The sequence below is a fragment of the Babylonia areolata genome, chromosome 6, assembly GCF_041734735.1.
Source record: "Babylonia areolata isolate BAREFJ2019XMU chromosome 6, ASM4173473v1, whole genome shotgun sequence".
Taxonomy (NCBI): domain Eukaryota; kingdom Metazoa; phylum Mollusca; class Gastropoda; order Neogastropoda; family Buccinidae; genus Babylonia; species Babylonia areolata.
The window spans coordinates 4424719-4449920 of NC_134881.1; the positions used below are offsets into that span (position 1 = coordinate 4424719).

General features: G+C 46.0%; 1 protein-coding gene across 1 annotated transcript; it reads right to left on the minus strand.

Moving 5' to 3' along the window:
• Window positions 1–359: 359 nt before the first annotated feature.
• On the minus strand, window positions 360–19351 carry LOC143282670 (superoxide dismutase [Cu-Zn]-like). The gene is made up of 5 exons (XM_076588339.1): window positions 19197–19351; window positions 16606–16702; window positions 15489–15558; window positions 5388–5505; window positions 360–870 (listed from the first exon to the last, which is right to left on the minus strand). The coding sequence occupies exons 1-5, from the start codon at window positions 19260–19262 to the stop codon at window positions 763–765; spliced, it is 459 nt and encodes a 152-aa protein (XP_076444454.1). The 5' UTR covers window positions 19263–19351; the 3' UTR covers window positions 360–762.
• Window positions 19352–25202: the final 5851 nt, after the last annotated feature.

Below are 25202 nucleotides of genomic sequence, written 5' to 3' on the forward strand. Positions count from 1 at the left end.
TGGAGGGAGGAAATTTCAATTCAGAGGCAGGTTGCAACAGTTTGCAAGACTTAGAAATGCTCCTATTATCTGTCCACGGGCTGTCTGCAGCAAATAGATGATGGAGTTAGGGGAAAAGAGGATTGTTGGGAAGGGTGGCAAAAATGGAATAGGCTACAAAAAAATCTGATATGCACACTGGGAACCCATTATTTACAAAACCATCTTTGAGAGTCTTACTAATTTTTCGCACTAACTAAATCTGATTTGTTCCATTTCATTACCAACAATATTCAATTGCAACAATGATAGTATATGGTTATGTTAGCTACTTATGGGGATCACTTCCTCTCAAATTTCAGACATCACCAACAGTTCAGTCCAAGGTTTCAATGTTTATTCCCAAATCTATTTAGATCTCTGAATAAAATGACTACTCTTTAAAGAATAATTTAACAATTAGCAAACAAGCCAGCAACTCGAACTCACTGGAGTTACCATATCCAAGACATCCACTCTCTCTCTCTCTCTCTCTGGGTTTTGGTTACATGTCAGTGAAATGAGATGTAGTTTGTAGGACAAAGGACAAGTCTGGCAAGTCAAATCTGAACAAAAATAATGAGATAATATCTTCATTACAGAATGGTGAAACAAAAAAACCTGAAAAATATGTTGAATCTCAACCGTAAAATAGAACCAGGGAACATTTAACAATAAACAATGATTTTTCAAAGACATGTAAGAGCACTGGACAAACAGCGTCTAGCAACACAAGCGCCTTATTCACTTGGTGATGCCAATGATTCCGCAGGCCACACGCGCCCCAGCATTGCCTGTCTTCAGACTTTCATCATCGCCTCCCTTGCCAAGGTCATCCTTACCAGCATGCACCTGCAATCACACAACACTTCATTCAATGACCCATGCTCATACCTGCACAACCACTACAGGGTTGGTACCTGCACAAACACTACACGGTTGGTACCCACACAAACACTACACGGTTGAGGGTTGATACCCACACAGACACTACAGGGTTGATACCCACACAAACAGAACACAGTTGGTACTTGTGCAAACATTACACGGTTGGTACCCACACAAACACTACAGGGTTGATACCTGCACAAACACCACAAATACAAGAGGGTTGATACCCACACAAACAGTACACAGTTGGTACCTGCACAAACATTACACGGTTGATACCCACACAAACACTACAGGGTTGATACCCGCACAACCACTACAGGGTTGGTACCCACACAAGCACTATACATGGTTGAGGGTTGATACCCACACAAATACTACAGGGTTGATACCCACACAAACACAAGAAGGTTGGTACTCACACAAACACTACAGTGTTGGTACCCACACAAACACTACAGGGTTGGTACCTGCACAAACACTATAAGGTTGATACCAGCACAAACACTACACGGTTGGTACCTGCACAAACACTACAGGGTTGGTACCCGCACAAACACTACAGGGTTGGTACCTGCACAAACACTACAGGGTTGGTACCCGCACAAACACTACAGGGTTGGTAGCTACACAAACACTACAATATTGATACCCGCACAAACACTACACGGTTGGTACCTGCACAAACACTACAGGGTTGATACCCACACAAACACTACAGGGTTGATACCCACACAAACACTACAGTATTGATACCCGCACAAACACTACATTGTTGGTACCCACACAAACACTACAGGGTTGATACCCACACAAACACTACAGGGTTGATACCCACACAAACACTACAGGGTTGATACCCACACAAACGAAACACTACAGGGCTGATACCCGCACAAACACTACAGGGCTGATACCTGCACAAACACTACAGGGCTGATACCTGCACAAACACTACAGGGTTAATACCTGCACAAACACTACAGGATTGGTATCTGCACAAACACTACAGGGTTCGTACAGCATCATTAAAGTCTGGATATTGCTTGGATGAAAAGCATTCAGCGACCCAAAATTCAATTGCAATCTGTGTTAATCATCAAAATGATGCATACACAACTGACAAAGAAAAGTTGTTTTTCTGAATTATCTTCAGTCCACATGACAGATTCCTGCTGTAAAAGCAGAAAAGCAGCAATAAAGACTTTAATCTGGTGTGGTTCTTAAAAACAACAAAAAACACTTTTTTGGTTAAAGATCAAGTCTGCACACAGTTAACATTTTTGTCAGTTTGAGTGAACAAAAGAAATATGTTCTGTCTTCATCCCTGATAGGAGTGGCAGTGCGTGTTTGGGGTTGGGACACAATGATCACCAAAATGAACACCTATGGCCTCGTTCATGTTTTTCAGTACTGCAGCCTCTGGCTACCTTCTTGTTGGGAGCCTTTTAGCTTAGAATAAATATGGGCCAATTCAAAAACAAAAATTCTTAAGCACATGTCGATCAGCATATGCCTGATCAAAATTACTGCATTTGGGGAAAATTCTTAATTGCTAAAAAAGGAAACAACTTTTAGCTATGATCATAAAACATAGATCTTATGCTGCAGAGTATTGATCCTTCCCAAGCTGTTTGTATCAGTCTATACTCGAAGGTTAAACTTGGTTAAAAGATTGAAAAATCAAACCCCCCTGTTGACCAGAATTCTGGGTGTGTTCTCCCTAATTTGTTTCATCCATTTTATTCTCCCCAAAGAATAGCATAACCCCATAAAGAGAAACTGCATCAGATACGGCAAAACAACACATGATTAAACTGGACCAATAAACATGCCAGTTTTTCAAATAAAGGCATTTCAGGTATTCACTTTAAAACTAGATTAATCTCCTCTCTTGTTGACCCTGTACTGTACAATGACTGACATCAGAACCAACCATGTTCTCTTTCAAAACAAGCTTGAGAACCCATCTGTTCAAATAGGCCTTTGAGTGTGATGAAGCATAGCTAATTGTCTGCATTTTCTTCCTCCTCTTACCCCTTTTCACACTACTGAAATCATCGTGTAGAATGGGTGGGTGTGTGTACTTGAACAGGTGTACATGTGTAGGGCATTTTTTTTGTGTAGGTGTGGGTGTGTGCGATTGTTCATATCTGCAATCTGTAGTATTATCTTGGTGTTTATATACACATGGGTTTTTTTTCCATGTGCAGAGGTACTGTAAAGTTTGGTCTATTGAGTGCACTGGTATAGAAGCCGCACCCACTAAATTTTGAAAAAAAAACTGAACTTCATACACATAAAGGCCGCACTTATTACCAGTACCAGAACACATACTGATACTTCAGAAAAGCTGTCAATACTGTAGGTTATGAAATAAACACAAGCGGAAACAACACAAAGAAAAGCAAGCGAAAATTCTACTAGTTCCATACACACACACACACAAAAAATAAACACAACGAAAATAAGATCCATAACTTAGGGATAGTCAAATTTATTCAACATCATCCTACTCACTGAATCCACTGAAACCTGTGTCTTCAGTGTTCAAATTAAGAGAACCAGCGCAGCTTTCTCCGCCATCTTGTCACTGACTTCAGCCTCACTTTCACTTGATGAACATGAACGTATGGTGGAGATCGCTGCTGGTTTGTTGCTTACACTGTCATCTGCTAGGTCGATCGCCTTCAATTTGAAGGCTGCATCATAGGCATTTCGTCATGTTTACGGCATGATGAGGGTGTGCGCTTGAGCAGAGTAGACCTGAATGTTGATCTGAAGGCTTTAATGTGTGCAGATTTGATTTTTAAATTGTGAACAGTTAGCACACTAGCCTGAAGCTCATCCAAAAATTCATGGGCAGAAATCATGATTTTGGTGAGTTGAACTTGAAGGGAAGCTTAGCCCTCTTTCCCCCAGGTCGCTCAGCACTAATCAACCCTCAAATCCCATGCCAAGGTGAATACCTCTTGCGATTTTCGATAGTGGGTAATTATAAACATTGATTAAAAATATAATTACATTCTTTTGTTGCACATGTTTATTTTTCCTGCATTCTACATAAAATAAAGTAGCAGAAATATTTTTGTTTCCAGGCTCATGTTGCTTTGTATTTACACAAAAAAAATTAATGTATCAAATTTGATGGTCAACTTTGAAAAAAATTCTTTAAATTACAGTATGATTTTCTTTAAATTAAGTTTATCTGATCTGCAGTGACTTCTAACACATCATCTTTTATTCGTTTTCTTACTCAAGTTGAATTCCAACAATGAACATGCTGATTTTTATGTTCTTTTCATTTTGAGGGATGGTGTGTTTTCCTATAATGGTTGGGAGAAAAACAACAGCAAACAAACAAAAAACAAACCTACCTGACATGTATTTTCTCCATAATGAAAAGAAAAGTATAATCCATTTAACTAGCAAAATCAGGAAGATTGTGCAGAATGCCAATAAGTATTGGTGCAATCAATGACTGACAGTATCGATTCCGACGGTCTGGCGATCAATTCACGATTTCAGAAGTCCGGTGATCGATTCACACGCAAGTACCAACTACACTCTCAATATTGGTAAAACTCAGTGGATGTCTGGGTCACTAAGTACGACCGACTTTTACAAAATTCTCACGCAGAAATCATCTTCAGAATAGTTGTTCGGATTATGCTACTACGATCAACAGTCATCGAACTCATCTTGCAACTTTGAAACTTCAAAACTTTGGCAAAACTTTACCAAATCAGTAGTATGCTCCACTGAACTAGCACAATCAGGAAGATCGTGCAGAACACCAATAAATATCCGTGAAATCAAGACTAACTCACTGACAGTATCGATTTCGGATGTAGGTGTTTGATTCATGATTTCGGAGGTCCGACAATCGATTCACATTCAAGTGACCAATTTCACTATCATTGTCGGCAAAACTCGGTCAGTCGATATCTAGGTCACTCAGTTCAAACAATTTTTACAAGATTCTCATACAGAAATCTTTAAACCGGTTCAAAGTCATCTTCAGAATCGGCGTCCAGATTATGCTAAAGCTCTCGGCAATCATCAAACTCGTCTTGCAACTTTAAAAATTCACAACTTTGTCAAACTTCAAGCAAATCGGACTCTGAAAAGTTCAAAATGCATGGCAGGAACTGCCGAAAACGAGGCTGTGAATCTCGTGAGAGTATCGTTTATGTAAACAACAATGGCTGCATCCATAGGAAGCACATGTTTAGACGACGGTACTGGGCAGGTGACGACATTGGGTGAGTTAGGTGTATAATGGCTGGAATAGACAAGAACGTGACATTCCCAGGATCATTAAAATCCTCAAATTAGCCGCATCATTTATTAGCCGCAGAGGATGAAGCTGGGAGAAAAAGTTGCGGCTTACAGACGAAACTTTACGGTATGTTGTACGCCATATAAGTACTATTTATTAATATTATTATTATTATCAAGTAAGACAGAATACTCACAACCAGACATCTTCCAATAATGGAATTTGGCCCCGAAAGAGGAATCTGAGCATCGGTGATATCAACTTTGGCAGTGCCATCCTCATTGGCCACAATATTCCCCAGGTCTCCAGCATGCCTGAAACAGATCCAGTTATCATTCATCACTACTGACACACTGACAGTGTCACTCTTCAGTTAAACATTTCTCCATTAATAACAAAGACACAAAATATTGGTGAGAATGCATCATGCCTGCATGTGCCTTTAAAAACATTTTGTTTGTTTTTTGGTGTTACTTTTAGGTCAGTCTTGAAAACATGCACGTACCAGAAGAACCACCAAAAAAAGTGAAGATTTTCTGATTATCATGAGTAAGACAAAGAAACCAAATATGACAATACATGGAGTGTACAAATCATAAAGCAAGAAAAAAAGGATACAGAAATAGGTATATTTTTGACTGATTTTATAAAAACTGCCAATAGAGCAATTGAGGGGAACATGGCAAAATGCATTTACTTTGCCCAAGGTTTAGTGAGGAGGGGGGGTGTGTGTGCAGAGTTACATTTATTTTGACAGTAGTAGATTATAAGAATGGAGTGGGGTATGCATTTACTTTGCCTTTGTAATATATGGGCAAAAAACAAGACACTGGCAACTCAGAAAATACGCCTCTGCATGTGCATTGTACCAGTTTGGATTCTGGTGCAGAACCCAACAAGACAAAACTTCAAAATCATAAACAAGAATGCCAGAGAATCGACAGACAGAAAATACAAAAAAAAAACCAAAAAAACTAGCCATGAAGAGCACAGAACAGGAAAAAGAGGGCGCTAGTCAGGGATACACAGGGGAGGTATCCTACTTAGGGAGGTTATCAGCCGTAGCTTCTTTCGTTTTCTCCGCATAGGTGGGTAATAGTTTGCACAGGACAGGAATGTCAGACCCCTGCTGGAGTCTGCACTAGTGGGTCAAGGTTAAGTATGTGTAATTAAAAGGAGGAGTTTGTATTATACTCCATGTTTGGTGTTAAATATACTTACCATGTCAAACTGATGCAAACTAGGCCTATTGGTTTGCTCTGCTTGGCCAAATTTCGCGCGGCTAACAGTGAAAAGATGGGCCCACCGCTCTCAGCCAATCAAACGCCTCTAAAAACTATAAGCGCTTAATCATTCCGTGGCCATGAACAAAAATGCCCCATGAGAACCACGGCGGAGACGCGGGGATGGACGGGCGGGCATTCGAGTTTGACATGGTAAGTATATTTAACACCAAACATGGAGTATAATACAAACTCCTCCTTTTGGTGTCATATACTGTACCATGTCAAACTGATGCAGAATTTAAAGCAAATGGAGGCGGGCAACGCCTACTGGTTCATATGGGGAGCCCTTGTAACTGAGACGGCAGTGTTAGCCGCGACAAAGGAAATCCCCTTGGAACCGTCAGCCCTGGTCATACGGAAATTCCTGAGGTAGAAGTTGATGAAGGGATTCTCAGACGGCCAGAAGGCTGCCTCCAAGACATGCTGCGTTGGCACTGAGTGCTGGAAAGCAGCCGAAGTAGCTATGGCCCGCACTTCGTGTGCCCTGGGATGAAGACAGCTGATATCCCTGTGTGCATGAGAGTAGGCTCTACGAATGACTTGGGAAACCTGGCGGGAAATGGTGCCTGCAGCGATGTCTTTCTTGTAATTCTCATTGAGGGAGATGAGCAGACACCTCTGAGAAGAACGCCTATGGCGAGACCTATCCCAATAATATTTGAGACACCGAACAGGACAGGTGCCTATCCTCATCATCTTGGGCAAGAATATCAGACAAAGGTCTGACCCTCGGAGAGGGGGAAGGAACCTCAGGGTCTTGGTTCTTAGCCAGAAACTCTGGAAGGAAACGAATAGTGATGGAACCATTTCTGTGGAAGGCCAGATCTTGTGGCATTCCACTAAGCCCGTGCAGCTCACTTCTACGACTGCCTGTGGCCAGCCACAGAAGGAAAGTGGTCTTGAGGGTGAGGATGTCAACAGGAATAGTCCCCAATGGTAGGAAGGGCTGTTTTCGAATGAAATCCAGCACCAGGAACAAGTCCCAGAGGGGCACTCTTCTGGGGTCTCTAGCTTCCTTCAGAGGGGCACCCCTAGCCACCCCTCTGAGCAGGCAATCCACTTCAAAGGCGGAACCACCTAGCTGTTTGCATTGTGGTACAGAAGGCAGACCTGTACCCTCGCACAGAACTAGCAGACAGGATGAACCGAGGAGCAGAGAGCCAGAAAGTTGGCCAGCTGCATGCTCGTAAGGTTCGTAGGGGTAATGCCCTGAGCTGTACACCACCGCAACCATATCTTCCAGCGAAAGTCATACAAAGTCTCCATTCCCTGCCTCCTTGCTCTGGTGACTATGGAGAGGAGGTCAGAGGAGGCAGACCCCTGGGTCAGCACAGCCAACACAGAGGCCGACCGAGGGGTCGAGGACTTCAATGGTGATGCTGACAGTTCCGACCGCACAGCAGCCATGCGTGCTGGTGGAGCAGTTGAGGATTGGAATGCGGAGTGCCCGAGTGAGGCTGCCTCAGCAGATGAGATTTCAAGTTCCAGGGGTGGGAACATGTGTCAGGGACTGAAGGTCCGGAAACCAGGTCTGGGCTGGCCATTTCGGCGCAATGAGGATCGGCTGCGGGTGTTCCAATCTGTCTTTCCGTATCACCTTGGACAGAATTGGAAAGGGAGGAAACGCGGAGGCAATCAGACTGCTCCAATCTAGAGAGAGAGCATCCACTGCCCACGCTTCTGGGTCGGCAACCGAAGACACGGAAGTGGGAAGTCTCTTGTTGAACAAGGTCCACCATCGGCCGAAACCACTGTTCCCACACCCCCTGAAGGCTGTCCTTGTCCAGGGTGCACTCTGTGCGCATGACACTCTTGGGCCTGCTAAGAGCATCTGCCAAGAAGTTGGTTTTTCCTGCTCAGTGTCTCGCTGAAAGTGCAATGCCCTTGCTGTGGCACCAAACGGAGGAGAGCCTCAGTCCGCATTGAGAGGTCTGCCGAGTGCGCTCCCCCCATTTGTTCACATAACATGCGACCGTCGTCTTGTCCGTGAACAAGCGGATGGTCTTGCCAGTGGCCTCCCCCATGAAGTGCAGGAGAGTCCTGCGAATGCCTCCAGTTCCAGAACATTGATGTGGCATAGGCGCTCCTCCGGGGACCAAGTCCCTGCTGCATAGAGTGAGTCCATGTGGGCTCCCCAGCCCAGGGAGGAGGCGTCTGTGAAGAGTGCCACCTGAAGAGTAGGTGGGGCTAAGGGCACCCCCTGTGTCCAAAGGGGGTGATTAACCACTCTGATGTCACCTCGAGGAACCACTCGCCCAGCCATATCTGGGTATCCCATGGCTGAGTGCTCTGGGACCGGCGTAAACTCAGTACCCTCTGGAGAGGGCGCTTGAGAGCCCTGTCCAGGGGAATGAGAGGTGCCATGGACTCCATCATGCCCAAGAGGGAAGAAAGTGTCTGCGCTGTATCTTGGGAGGAGTGGCGCCAGTGGCTGAGGAGGCCTGCCAGACGGTACCAGTGATCTAGCGCCAGAGAGACTATCATAGACCGCATGTCGAATCTCATCCCTAAGAAGTCGAAGGACTGACATGGGGACAGATCGCATATCTGCTGGTCCATGAGGAAGCCCAGTTGGGAGCAAAGGTCTAGAAGTCTGGCCGTATGACTCAGGCACCGGGCCTGCGACTGGGCCAGGATAAGCAAGTCGTCCAGGTACACACAGAGACAAATGGATTCTGAGCGGACGATGGACACCAATTCCCGCACCACCTTGGTAGACAGGAAAGGGGCAAGGGACAGACCAAATGGGAGGGCCGGGAACTGGATCCCCTTGTCCCTCCACACGAACCTCTGGTACCGACGGGATGCCGAATGGATGAGTATATGAAAATAAGCATCTTCCAGATCGATAGAGGTAGGCCAATCACCTTGTTGGATGGTCTCCCGAATCTGTGCCTGTGTGTCCATCTTGAGTTTGATTTTGGGGAGGAATTTGTTGAGGGGGGACAAGTCCAAAACTGGTCTCCACCCTCCCGAGACCTTTGGAATCACCAACAACCAGCCGTAAAAACCGGGGCCCGGTCCGAGAGTTGAGATATAGCCCCATGAGGAGTGGGTGCGATATCTCTTTTTCTAGGACGTTCTCCTGCTCCGTCGAGCTGGGCATCTAGAGAGGAAGAGTGGATCTTTAGAGGGGGGAGATCCTCCACCCAAGACAGCATGTACCCCGACTCTAGCACCGACATAATCCCGTCGTTGAGTCCCAGAGCACACCACTGATGTGCATGCCGGGACAAGTTTCCTACTTGGAGGGGCTGAACGACTGGCGGTGCTGAATTGGGGCCCAGTCATTGGGGGTGCTGCCTTCTGGCCTTGGGCATGGCCGGTCGGCTTGGACAGACCTAAGGTGGTTTATTCCTCTGCCACTGATTCGGCACACGCTGCCTTGACAGGCGGCGTGGTATATGGAGGGGCCCTGGTGGCCAGTCTCTTCAATGGCATAGAACCCTGGAGCCCATGAGAGGTGTGGGCCAAATATGAGGCCACCTCCCTGTTTGTCTCTGCCCTGTGGCTGACAAAATGGAGCGGGAACTGGCCGAAGAGGGAGTGCTGCTGTGCTGGGATGGACCGCAGGGCAGCCCTCTCCTCCACAGGAATGTTAGAGAGGCTGAAAATGGCATCACGCCGCGCTAGCACAGTATTGAAGTGAAGGCTGGTAGCTGTGTCTGCAGCTGCCGTGAGACCAGATGCTACCCTATTGCCAAAAGCGTGTAACCTCTGGTCGGTGAAGAGGCCCGGCGGGACAGAGGAAGGAGACCCCTTGTCCTGATTAACTGGACACTGTTCGCACAGCTCATTGGCCCTGTGAAGGAACGTGTCGAAGGTGTACGCCGTGGAAACCTCGAGGGGACAGCGGCGGGCCAATTTGTCCCACTCTGCTAACGTTTTAAAGGATAGGTTAGCTGAAGTGGGGAAGGTGGTGCGCTGTGAGACCAACATCCTGTCCTGTGCGGAGGGCTCTGCTCCGCTGTAGGCAGGGTGGTCCTGTGTGTACCAGGACCACAACCCTCACTTGTAGGAATCTGTAAGAACTTTCCCGGGGAAAAGGCGCCCGGGGCAGAGAGGGACTCCCTGCCTGGAGGAGGGATGGAAGCAGCACCCCTGACAGTGCAGGCTGACTTAATAAGCCATACCTGCACCATTTCTGGCACTCTGAGTTGCCTTGTGGTTCTGGAGTTAGAGTCACATGGCGTAAGGAGGGTCAAAGGTAACAAAGTAGCCTGAGGGACTGATTCGGCATACGTGGCCCTATTGGGGAGGGTCAGTATGAGCTCGGCAAAGTCCGGGTTTGGTTCAGGCTGGTCCCTAGGGAGGCACGGGCTCAATCTGTCCCCCCTGGGATATGGGCGAAGAGTGCTCATCTGCTTGTTCGTCCTCATCCGAAGACAGGGGCTCCCACTCTTGTTCGCAGTCCATCCCCTGCTGGGTGCCATCCCAAGTGGATGTACCCACTGGGGCGTCCTGTGAGCTGTGGTCAGCCCAGCGGGATGAGCTAGGACGATCCCGAGCCGGGACCATGGCCGCCACTGTTATGTCCTTGACACCTGAAGCGGGTGGGGAGCGTGTGGACCGTAGGTCCAACCATGCTTGGGATGGTGGGTGCCACACCTTTTCAGAGAGGGCGTCCCTGGATGCAAGAGTGACCCACGAGTGCTGTGTGGGGACAAACACCCACTCATCTCACTGTAGGACCGAGGGCTGGGCAGGTGGGGACTGCCGGCTCCGCCGGGCCGAGTAGGGCCCCTGAGCAGCCGTCGGTCCTGACAAGGAGGCCGTTGTGACCGTGGTGGTCACCTGTGGGTTGACAGAGGCCCGATTTGTGGACAGAGTGGCAATATTGGTCGAGGAACTCGACCTGACCGACAAGAAGTCGATCCCACTTGTCGGGGCTGTGTGTGTCACCCTGTGAGATGTGCTGGGTTGGGTCCGGTGGGGAGCGGACAAGGGGCTGGCCCTTGGTGCTCCCGGCAACCCAGTGTGCATCCTAGATGCGCCCCAGTACGGGTAGAATGGGGGTAACTACCCGTGGGCACCAGCCATACTGTGACCCAAACCCCAAGGGTCACTGGTGCATTGACCTCCATGAAGGGAACAACCTGGCCAAGTCGGAGGGAGGTCAGGTCCGACTTGGGTGTCAGTCCCGCCCGAAGACGAGCGGGCTGACTGCCCGGAACCGCCTGACACGCACGGGCCTCCCCCAGCAGGGGAGACCGGCCGGATAGCGGGAAGACCTGCAGAGCAGGTTGCCACGCGCCCCGAATCCCCTCCCGTGGGGAGACTGGGGTGGCTTGGCCCGGGGTGGGCAAAGTAGAGATCCCCCCCCGGAACCAAATTTTTCTCCCCCCCCAAAAGGAGGTGGGGGAGGGGGGTCGACAGAGAAGGGAGGAGGGGGAACAACAATGGGGCACGTGAGGGCCGTCTCCGAGTGGGGACCCGGGTAATGGCCGGGCGCGGCCTCCCCTCGGGAGACCGCGCCTAGCTGCGAGTCCCCACAGCACGGAGATGACTTGCCATTCCCCCTTCTCCCTGCCTCGCGCTGGGACACCTCGGGAGGCGACGCTCGTACCTCTTTCCCCCCGGTCCCCTTCATGACCGTTTTACTGGTACGAACGTCGCCTCCGCGATCAGCGTCTAACGACGCCTCGCCGCGGTCCGTATCGGGAGGAATCATGAGCTCCGGGCCTGGGAGAGTCTCTTACCGAGTCTCAATCCCAGCATCATGATTCCCTGCCTTCGTGGTATGGCACACGAGGCATGGAACCCGCGCTTAGGCACCCAGCGAAAATCCGACCCCCAACAGAGAAAGGAAAGACAGGATCGACTTAGAGGCAGAAAAAATCGAACGAATCGAGGGTGCCGAGTCGAATCGAGTACACAGAATGTAAGAATACAATAAACACAAGCCGCATGCAACAAAATAAGGCCAAAAGGATACGCTGAACAGCCGAAAAAAGCGTAAGACGAGACAGAGCGTAAACCTGACAAGATGGCGTGGAGAGCCTTGGCCAAAGGAATGATTAAGCGCTTATAGTTTTTAGAGGCGTTTGATTGGCTGAGAGCGGTGGGCCCATCTTTTCACTGTTAGCCGCGCGAAATTTGGCCAAGCAGAGCAAACCAATAGGCCTAGTTTGCATCAGTTTGACATGGTACAGTATATGACACCAAATCATATGTTAACATGTATTATTCACTTTTCTATGTACAGGTACAATGTGCATTTTGTACGTTTGTGTTCACACTGGACCACATGAAGATCTCTGCTGGCATCAGTTCAGAAAAGATCTCTGCTGACATTTCAGAAAAGTAAAGTATGTTGGGATGGCCATGTAGCAAGTTCCAATGGCTTTGCTAAAACAAACCTCCAGTGAATGATGAGGGATGGAGACGTAGGGGACACCAGAAAAACCAATGAACTGACAAAATGGCGTGATGGAGCGGGGAACAATATGCAGAGACCCAGGCTTTGACTCACAACACAGACCTAGAGGAATCTAGGGAACAGTTCTGTGCTGCACCCCAATGACTCCACATAACTGAGGGAGAAATATGTGTTGTCACAACTGTGTGGGATTGAACTGGCTAATTCATTCTCTTCATGGCTTTGAACATATAGCACAGCCTGTCCATAAAAAGTGACAACAGTTTTGGATTCTCAAGGAAGCATCATTGCATTTGGACAAGTCCTTATACACTATACATCAAAGCAGATGCCTGACCAGCAGTGTAATCCAATGCACTAGTCAGGCCTCGAGTGCATACATATATTTGTGTACCTATCAGAGTGATTTTCTCTGCAGGATTTTGCCAGATGACAATTATTTTGTTGCAATGGATTATTTTTCAGTGCACCAAGTGTGCTCTGCACACAGGACCTTGGTTTACCGCTTCATCCAAATAGTGAAAATCAGTTTCATTTTCCAGTCACACTGATAGCATGGGTAAGACCAGGATTCACACCCACTATATTGGCGAATGGCAAAGCACCTGGCTCAGACTCCATACCAGCAGAGGTCTACAAGGATGGAGGCACTGTGCTGACTGAGAAGCTCCATCAGCTGTACTCACTCATGTGGAAAGAAGAGACGATCCCCCAGGATTTCAAAGATGCATCTATCATTCACCTGTACAAGCGAAAGGGGAACCGGCAAGCCTGTGATAACCATCGGGGCATTTCCTTGCTCTCTATCGCAGGCAAGATACTTGCCAGGATCTTACTAAACCGCCTCACAGCACACCTTGACCAAGGTCATTTGCCTGAGAGCCAATGTGGATTCCGGAAAGAGCGCGGAACCACCGACATGGTGTTTGCTGCAAGGCAGCTGCAAGAGAAATGTCAGGAGCAAAATGCTGCTCTGTTCTCCACCTATGTTGACCTCACTAAAGCCTTCGACACCGTGAGTAGAGAGGGACTGTGGAAGATCATGGCCAAGTACGGATGCCCTCGGAAATTTATTTCCTTGGTCAGCCAATTCCATGAAGGCATGCAGGCTCGAGTCCAGGACAATGGTGAAACATCTGCTGCTTTTCCTGTCACAAATGGTGTCAAGCAAGGCTGCGTCCTGGCTCCAACACTGTTCAGCCTCATGTTCTCTGCAATGCTTACTGATGCCTTCAGAGATGGCGATGTTGGAATTGGCCTAAAGTACCGAACAGATGGCAAGCTGTTTAACCTCAGAAGGCTTCAAGCAAAAACGAAGGTCATGACAGACATCATCAGAGACTTTTTGTTTGCTGATGATTGTGCCCTCAACGCTGGATCTGAAGCTGACATGCAACTCAGCGTGGACAAATTTGCCACTGCCAGCAGGAACTTCGGCCTTACCATCAGCACGAGGAAAACTGAAGTTCTCCATCAGCCAGCCCCAGGGAAACCCCACGTTGAGCCCAACATCACAGTCAACGGTCAGAGACTCAGTGTGGTGGAGCGGTTCACATACCTTGGCAGCACATTGTCACAAAATGCGACCATTGACGATGAAGTGAACGTCAGGATTGCAAGAGCAAGCGCAACTTTTGGTAGACTCTATGCAAATGTCTGGAACAGAAGAGGCATTGGTCTTGAGACCAAACTAAAGGTGTACAGAGCAGTAGTTCTCCCCACACTACTGTACGCCTGCGAAACTTGGACAGTGTACCAACGACATGCCAAGAAGCTGAACCACTTCCACACAACATGCCTAAGGAAGCTACTGAACATCAAGTGGCAAGACAGGACCCCAGACACGGAGGTGCTTGCAAAAGCCACCCTTCCCAGCATCTTCACCATCCTGATGCAGTCCCAGCTTCGCTGGGCTGGACACGTGGCGCGCATGCCAGACCATCGGCTGCCCAAAAGGCTCTTCTATGGCGAGCTGCAACAAGGGAAGAGATCACACGGAGGTCAGAAGAAGCGCTTCAGAGATACTCTGAAAGTCTCTCTGAAAGCGTTTGATATCAACCCTGACTCCTGGGAGGAATCTGCAGCGGACCGTGACAAATGGCGCACTGCTGTGCACAAAGGTGCCAAGTTGTGCGAGGCCAACAGGACTGCTGCAGCTGTTCAGAAGAGGCAGGCCAGAAAGTCACGGGCAAACAAGCTCCCTGACAATGATATGCCTGTTCTTGTCTGCCCCAACTGTCAGCGAACATTTCGTGCGCAGATTGGACTATTCAGCCATCTGCGCACTCACAGATAGATTCATGAGCATCCCCCCCCCCCCCCCCCACCACCCTCCCCCCATCCCCCAGCTGGATGACAACGATGGTCATCATCGATCTCGATGGACACACACCATTGGCGAATGAGTATCTTAATCAGGTGTGACTCATTCAACCACCTTCCACTCTTCCTTCAAGAAACACCTTGAAGAAAGTTTTTGTTGGCTGAACAGCCTGATAAGAAGTAAAAGGCTGAATGATGAAAAAGGCTTCAGGGATGGGGGGTAGAATGGAAGTGGAATATAGTCTCTTGTTTCATAAATCTGATTCCCTATCTTGTCATGACAAATGTAAGTGTCTGTAGACTGACTCACCTTTCAGTGTCAGTGGGGCCTCCATGTTTTTTCTCTTGAGGGTTGAAGTGGGACCCTGCTGATGCACAACCTGCACACACAGAGCACATCAATTTCACAAATGCATGCTGCTTCAGTCAACAGAGCTCAGAGCTGTGGGGACCATCAGGGGACTCACCAGATAAAAATAACTTTATAATACCTCATAGCAGAGAAATACGACTAAGTGCGTTGTCACAACATAAGACATGTAAACCACATGGAAACATAATTGTAAAAACTTTTTTTTTAAATCTTTTTTTAAATTTTTTTTTATTAAGACATGAATGCAGAAGAATTGCAAACATTGTTTCACACAATGCAGGCATAAAATATTAACACACACGACCATAACATACTATTATATTATATTATAATTATAGACAGAGATATCACATAATCATATGATGATATACTTTCAAACACTGAAGCAATAACCATATAATGATATACTTTCAAACACTGAAGCAATAACTGCTATGATACGAAACTTTTTCACACCCACACCTGACATGTATACAAACAGATTCTTGGGCTTAAGATACTCACATCTGCACACACACCCAAGTGATGGCCTAAACAGGGAGCTCATGGGCCAGTCAGACCACATGCATACACAAAGCCACAGTGGTAATGCGCATGACCAAAAGGACCATACAGAAACTGGGGTGAGCCTATGGTGGTGATACAGTGTGTGGTTCATCACCGTTAACAGTAATTTCTATTTCTAAAACAGTATTCTTGTATAAGTGATGAACTAACTGTATAAAACATAAACCTGTATAAAGTAAATTTTAAAGCTGTTACCTAGTACACAGTCTCTGACGCACAAATATTTCTAACAAAGTGAAGAAATACAAAAATAGAAATACGAATAAATGCAGTTCAATTTGATGATGATATGGATACATATTTTCAGGATTAGTCTGCCTTTATTCCTGGTTTTCTAAGCTCACCAAGTACACCACTATGATTAATATGAATCATACACGAAAAAACGTGTCTTACAAATGACAGCCTGTGGAAACTGTGTGGCACATGTCAAAATACGGGACTCAGCGACTGACTGTAACAAGTGCTGCTGGCAGTGTGTTCTCACCATTGGAGACGTCTCCAAACTGATGGATGTGGAAGCCATGGTCACCTTGTGTCAATCCTCTCACCTCACCCTGCACTTTGGTGGGACTGTCCCCCTCCTAGGCAAATAAGACACAAACTTTAGGGATACAAGATAAATGTTGCAAACATTTAGGGATACATAATTCTAATAACTTTATTCTTTTTTGTTCTTGGAAATGTTTAACTTACAAACTATGACTGTGGGCTGGGTGGGGTTAAAATCCACTTCCTTCTTCTGCATTCACTCGTATGCACATGAGTGGGCTTTTACGTGTATGACCGTTTTTACCCCACCATGTAGGCAGCCATACTCCGTTTTCGGGGGTGTGCATGCTGGGTATGTTCTTGTTTCCATAACCCACCGAACGCTGACATGGATTACAGGATCTTTAACGTGCGTATTTGATCTTCTGCTTGCATATACACACGAAGGGGGTTCAGGCACTAGCAGGTCTGCACATATGTTGACCTGGGAGATCGTAAAAATCTCCACCCTTTACCCACCAGGCGCTGTCACCATGATTCGAACCCGGGACCCTCAGATTGACAGTCCAATGCTTTAACCACTCGGCTATTGCGCCCGTCATCCACTTCAATATTCAAAAAATATTTTGAGTGGATCCATAAAAAAAATCAATCTGCCAAAAAACAATTTCTTTATAGGATTCTTCAATACATAGTATTTGTGGATCCAAATGTTCTCAAAAAAGAAAAAGAAAAATGGATTCTGGCATAAACAATGACTTGTTTCTTCATCACCCTTACACAATATTATGTGATAATTATATGGAGCAACAAATGTCGGCCGGTCTGAGAAATGTAGACTTCAATTATTAAGTGCAAGAGCCTGTAATGGCCAATCCACTTGTTCGTAGGAAGTGTTCGTCCAAGAACAGCAGTAATTCTGAAATTAGCCTCCAATACAAGCATGTTATTATAAACTTACAGCTCATCACAGAGACCGTCTCAGGATCAAATTAATAATAAAACAATGTCAACATTTTTGATAGTCTGCCTCAATATGTGAAATTCAAACTGCATGTAAACACTGCCAATTTCTGTCAGTGTACTTTCTTTGCTGATAGGAGAATGGCAGTCAGCTAGCATTGACTGATTTCATCCCTTTTCAGTTTGACATTAACATAAGTCAATAACAGTGTAAAAATGTCAGAATGTCCATCTGTCCCTGGTTTTCAGTTTTTTCTTTTCCTGTGTGCATTCATATCAGACAGTGGGTACACAAAACAACTAAAAAAATAAAGGGAAAAAAATATCTTCTGAAGTGTCTTTTCCAGAACATTCTTAACAGCTACAATTCTGTCAGTTAAGATTTTCAACCATCTTTTTTCACAAATGAACGATTTGGAAGACAAAGTAATAAGAAAAGTGAGCATTTGTTATGCTTCTCTTTGTCCTGCACAGACCATGTGCTATGATTAATTCATAATAATTGCAAAAAGTACACTCAAAGCAAGCACTCACTGGACATTTCATCTAGGTCTGAGTGTGGAAAAAACAAAAACGTGGAAAGTGGAAAAAAACAAAAACGTGAAAAGTAACTAGTTTTGGGCAGAAATATGGAAAATGTGTGCATGCCATCTAGCTTTAAAATATTCCCATCATGTTTGTAAGTTGTTAAAATTATAAAAACAATGGATTGACAAGACCGGTAGTTTGGGGAGTATCAATTTGTTTTTAATTTATTTTCTGTATTGCTGATTCATGCTATTCATTGCTGGATTGAATCATCCATTTATGGCGTCAGCGTCAAATCACATACACAAATGGCTTGAAAAGGCTCTTCGTCATATATCGATAGAAAGGATGGTTTTATATCTTTAAAAATATATATACCCATCCATTCTCGTGTATCCACACTCCATAGAAACCTTCGGCCCATTCCTTTAAGTTTCCAGATAGACTGTTGGTATTGGTTGCACCCGTGCCGATTCTAACGTCAAATACCCGTTTTATAAAGTATCTTTGCAGTTAAGTACATCACCCACGACGTAGGTTGCAATCACCCACGACGAAGGTTGTATAATATAAAATGGCCAACACCCCCACTTATGCTGAGTCACGTGCGTCGTCGCGTCTCGGAGTAAGCTCAGCATCTGAGCCCTTGACCCTACACCCCAACTCGTTTTTCTTGCATGTTTAATCTCGGTGCTTGCTTTACCATGCCATTTTGGGTTTGTTTCCGTTTTTGTTTTGTTTTCGAATGTGTCTAACGTCGATAGGAATATATCCATGCAGAAACGAATCAAGAAAACGTGGAGGACTCCACGAGGGTTAGCGAAGTGCAGTGCCCGTCATCATCCGAACAGCACGTCGTGAACACACACAGGATGACAAAAACTTAAGTAGTAATTAAGTTAGCTATGTCCTGTTTTTTTGTTGTTTGTCTGTGCACAGCTAAAGCAGCACTCCGGCTCAAAAAGAAGACACGACGCATTGAATGTGACGGAAGAGACATGGGACTTGTTGACATAGAAACCTAACCGAGATACGCTTCATCGAGCTACAGACACTTAACTCCTTTCAAGAACCACCACTGAAAGTTCACTTTACCTGTGTGAAGATCAGCTCTCCTTTGACTTCCGTGCTACCGGACAAAACACAGATTGCTTTCGCCATGTCTATCTGTAAATCGTCTAGCTTGGTCGGTGGCCTTGTTCCTGACTGACTCTAACCTTGCAGACGTCAAGGGAGAATCTGGATCGAAATGTTCAGATGGTTAAGCCATAACATTGTTCCCACAGTTCCGAGCAGTCAGAATCACGAGCAGTTCGGTCTTTTGTTTGGCATAGTAGTAAGGTTGATAACCATATTTCTTCTACACGCTCGGGCGCGGCAAATCTATTTCCATCTTCCTTTTTCCACAAGCAGCTGACTGGTTACATGCACTGACAAAAACTATGTGCGGACATGCACACATACGGACATGCTCTCACGCATGTACAAGCATACACTTTCACATAGTGATATGTTTATGCATATCATCAGTATGTAACATAGCAGCTTGATAACTTTATAAAGTGACATGTTGGCACTATTGCTACATGACTACACCCATAATTATGTACATAAAACAGCTCGAGTATTTTTATGGTTAGTTTTGTTTTGTCATACGATTTGGAGATAATGACCCACAAAAAACAAATAAACAAAATCGAAAACAAGCAAAAAACAATGCTACCTGTTCATATGATGTGGTTGGCAGACCAAAAATATGTCTATGCAACCTTGACTCGAACTCTTGTTAGTGCAAGTAGATACCAGATTTCATAGAAGTCTTTAGTCAGTCAAACGATTTCTTTCTGTTTTGGGGTTAGTTTTTTATTGTTCTTGCTGCCACACCATCTGCATCATTTCAGTGGCATTACTCCCACGCCGCTCATTCCGAGTCCCCTATACACAGCCACATCCGGGTTCGTCTGTAGCAGTCCAGTGCCGGAAGTCCACAGGTAACCATCGATTTTCGGTCGCCAGGCCACACACCAGAGGAGAGGCTGCACTGCTGCTGAGTCAATTCGGTGGTGTTTGGCAGTGCCTGTTCTGATTTAAAGTACTTTGGACACCACGTACTATGCCCCCTACTGATGACAATAATGACTCAGTCGCAGAGCCAGACGGATTGACTCGGAGTGAGCGACTCCCGCAGAGTGGAGACTGCCACCACGTCCCTCTACCCCATGAATCTGCCGACACTGAAAACCTCGACAGGACTCACCCCAAGCGTGGAAGTGGAGGGGTATCGAAACTGAGGTCATCATGAGAGCATGGCATGAAATACCACAAATTTTGGACCATATATATATATATATATATATATATATATATATATATATTGATCATGAAGACGGAGGATGACGATGATGATGGCGATGCTGCTCTGGAGGCCCGTTTAGGTTTTGGACTATATGACAAGGCCGTACTCTATGCCGCTTCCTGTCTTAAGTCAAATGATTCTTGAGCAACAAGAACGAAAGCTAAAAATATTTTCTTGACCATAATAAGTTTAAAGTCAGCGTGGTTGATAATTTTCAGAAAATCCGATACTCCAAGCAGCTCGAAATCAGTCCATCTCCACACACACACACACACACACACACACACACACACAAACACACACACACACACACACACACACACACACACACACACACACACTGACACACACACACAGTTCACAAACATGAACCTCAAGCCAAAGCCTCAAATGTTTCAAATCTTTGTTGGACTATAGTCCAGTTGGGTTGTTAAAACGATTGATCCTTTTTTTTAAGTTTGGAAGTTATTGTTTTAGCCAGATTGTTGTAAATGTTGTGGTTTTTTCCCCTTACCCTTTCCCTCCTTCCTCCCCCCCTCCCTCCCTTTTTTTTGTGTGTGTCTAATATCACTCAGTGTGGATAACGAATTGAACACACACACACACACACACACACACACACACACACGAACGTCTCCAATCGTAACCTTTCCCACTTGACTGTGACGTCGACATTGCCAGTGGCGTCGTGCCGTGTGCAAAATTCAGCGCGCGCATTTCGGCGAGTGGGCGAGACGAGCCGAGCGCTACATGACGTATGTTCAGCTTGTCTCGTTTGTTCCACGGACGCGAGTTGTCGATATGTTCTCATCATTTAATTTCCTGATGTTCCTCGATTTCTTGTTCCTTTAATTAATAACGTGAACGTTTGGGCTCGTTACCTTGTTTGTAGATGTAATCAAACAAGTCTGATTAAAAGAAAACAACATAGCGAATAGAGGAGACGACCGAGTAAAATTAATCAGGTCAGGGTCGAGTTGTGCGAGTGCATTTCTCTCTCTCCTCTTCCCTCAATATACAAGGCCTGAACAGTACGTTGTATTGAGTTCATGCGAGGATCATGGGCACCTGCTGCTTTTGTTACCATTATTTATATTACACTGCAAGTCCATGCGATGTAGCGTATATGAATCTGTTCGGACACTCGAACACCTTAATACTGAATTTCTCTCTCTCTCGCTCTCTCTCTGTCTCTGTATTTTCGGTCTGACAAAAAAAGCGACCAGATCGTACGTCTCCCTGCAAACTTGGAAAAGCTTGACTGCCAATAACCTTCACCTTCAATGCATGATATTATACGTTCCCTTATCGGGAAGAAATCATTTGAAAGGCCTATTGAAATCTGGGATATCTTAACTGTTTGCGCTGTTTAGATTATCATGATGACATACGATAGAAAGGCCATGCGTGAAGTTACATATCAGTGAATTATTGTGAATGAAATGCATGTACAATGTTTGCATATCTGCATCTGTTACGATATCTGCATCTCTCTCTCTCTATTCTCTCTCTCTCTCTCTCTGTGTGTGTGTATATATATATATATATATATATATATATATATATGTGTGTGTGTGTGTGTGTGTGTGTGTGTGTTATTTTGGGTAATGTCCAGTTTTAGCAACCAGTTTATTGCTGGAGCGGCTAAATGCACGGTATATTTCATGTCCGTCAGGTAAATTGTGGTGTAAATCAGTTGCCGGCTGAAAAACCACCGTCATAAACCCATACTAACCTTTTAACAACATGCACACTTTCCTGTACAGCGGCCTCCAAAATTGCAATTGCGGGCCGGGGAAGGCGTCCCAGATAGCATGCAAACGTTTTAAAAACGTTCAAGTTTATTTGGTTCACTTGGTTTCAAGTTAAATGGTTTACGGGTTCTAGGTAAATGTTCAGTTTTTAAAAACGTTCTTAAAACGTTATCGGCAAAACCATAGCAAGTGAAGCAATTCAGCATTGTACAAGTTTACTCCCTTGGAAATGTTTCGCGGTGGACGATTTCAAAAAGTTGCAGGGTTTTTTTGTGTGTTTTTTTTCCGAACATGAATCTCTGCATCCCCCTTTTAACCTTCAGTACAACAGCGACAACACAAAAACAATGCAAAATAAACAAACACAGCATTGCAAACAACGTGTGATGTCCGAGTCGCCGTCAGGTTAGCAGTGAGAGTCATGACGGTCACGGTGGCCGTTTTTCAGGCAGATTATGCCACTGACAATTTACCTACTCAGAGTTGATGACAAAGGTAAAATTCATGATTGTTATTCATGTCATACTTCATGCCTGCATTGCAAAACACACGAAATATACCGTACATTTAGCTCCAGGAATTTAGGTTGCTAAAATTGCCATACTGAGATATATATATATATATATATATATATATATATATATATATATATATATATATATATATATGTCGCCATAATGTCAGTCATCATTCTTATGCTGATGACACTCAACTCCAGAAGAGTGATACCCTTGAAAAATTGTCGTCGTTCTTGCAAGAAACATCCAACTGCTTCCTGGACATACAAAACTGGATGACTCTAAATGGTGTGTGTCCATCGAGATCGATGATGACCATCGTTGTCATCCAGCTGGGGGATGGGGGGAGGGTGGTGGTGGGGTGGGGGGATGCTCATGAATCTATCTGTGAATGCGCAGATGGCTGAATAGTCCAATCTGCACACGAAATGTTCGCTGACAGTTGGGGCAGACAAAGACAGGCATATCATTGTCAGGGAGCTTGTTTGCCCGTGACTTTCTGGCCTGCCTCTTCTGAACAGCTGCAGCAGTCCTGTTGGCCTCGCACAACTTGGCGCCTTTGTGCACAGCAGCGCGCCATTTGTCACGGTCCACTGCAGATTCCTCCCAGGAGTCAGGGTTGATATCAAACGCTTTCAGAGAGACTTTCAGAGTATCTCTGAAGCGCTTCTTCTGACCTCCGTGTGATCTCTTCCCTTGTTGCAGCTCGCCGTAGAAGAGCCTTTTGGGCAGCCGATGGTCTGGCATGCGCGCCACGTGTCCAGCCCAGCGAAGCTGGGACTGCATCAGGATGGTGAAGATGCTGGGAAGGGTGGTTTTTGCAAGCACCTCTGTGTCTGGGGTCCTGTCTTGCCACTTGATGTTCAGTAGCTTCCTGAGGCATGTTGTGTGGAAGTGGTTCAGCTTCTTGGCGTGTCGTTGGTACACTGTCCAAGTTTCGCAGGTGTACAGTAGTGTGGGGAGAACTACTGCTCTGTAGACCTTTAGCTTGGTCTCAAGACCAATGCCTCTTCTGTTCCAGACATTTGCATAGAGTCTGCCAAAGGTTGCGCTTGCTCTTGCAATCCTGACGTTCACTTCATCGTCGATGGTCGCATTTCGTGACAGTGTGCTGCCAAGGTATGTGAACCGCTCCACCGCACTGAGTCTCTGACCGTTGACCGTGATGTTGGGCTCAACATAGGGTTTCCCTGGGGCTGGCTGATGGAGAACTTCAGTTTTCCTCGTGCTGATGGTAAGGCCTGCTGGCAGTGGCAAACTTGTTGACGCTGAGTTGCATGTCAGCTTCAGATCCAGTGTTGAGGGCACAATCATCAGCAAACAAAAAGTCTCTGATGATGTCTGTCATGACCTTCGTTTTTGCTTGAAGCCTTCTGAGGTTAAACAGCTTGCCATCTGTTCGGTACTTTAGGCCGATTCCAACATCGCCATCTCTGAAGGCATCAGTAAGCATTGCAGAGAACATAAGGCTGAACAGTGTTGGCGCCAGGACACAGCCTTGCTTGACACCGTTTGTGACAGGAAAAGGAGCAGATGTTTCACCATTGTCCTGGACTCGAGCCTGCATGCCTTCATGGAATTGCCTGACCAAGGAAATAAATTTCCGAGGGCATCCATACTTGGCCATGATTTTCCACAGTCCCTCTCTACTCACGGTGTCGAAGGCCTTAGTGAGGTCGACATAGGTGGTGAACAGATCAGCATTTTGCTCCTGACATTTTTCTTGCAGCTGCCTTGCAGCAAACACCATGTCGGTGGTTCCACGCTCTTTCTGGAATCCACACTGGCTCTCAGGCAAATGACCTTGGTCAAGGTGTGCTGTGAGGCAGTTTAGTAGGATCCTGGCAAGTATCTTGCCTGCGATGGAGAGCAAGGAAATGCCCCGATGGTTATCACAGGCTTGCCGGTTCCCCTTTCGCTTGTACAAGTGAATGATAGATGCATCTTTGAAATCCTGGGGGATCGTCTCTTCTTTCCACATGAGTGAGTAAAGCTGATGGAGCTTCTCAGTCAGCACAGTGCCTCCATCCTTGTAGACCTCTGCTGGTATGGAGTCTGAGCCAGGTGCTTTGCCACTGGATAGCAGACGGATTGCTTTCTGGGTCTCAAGAAGTGTTGGCGGATCGTCCAGTGCTTCGTTGATGGGGACTTGTGGGAGACGGTCTATGGCTTCATCATTTATGGAGGAAGGGCGATTTAGGACACTGTTGAAGTGCTCAGCCCAGCGTTCGAGAATTTTTCTCCTTCTCGGTGATCAAGGTATTCCCATCTACACTGAGGAGGGGGGATGATCCTGAGGATGTGGGGCCGTTGATTTCTTTTAAAGCATCATAGAACCTCTTCATATCGTGCCTGTCAGCATATCCCTGGATCTCATCAGCTTTGTCACTCATCCTGCATCTGACGTAACTTTTGCTGAACAGTCCTGCGGATGGCATTGTACGCATCCTTTTTTGATGTGGACTTTGGGTTG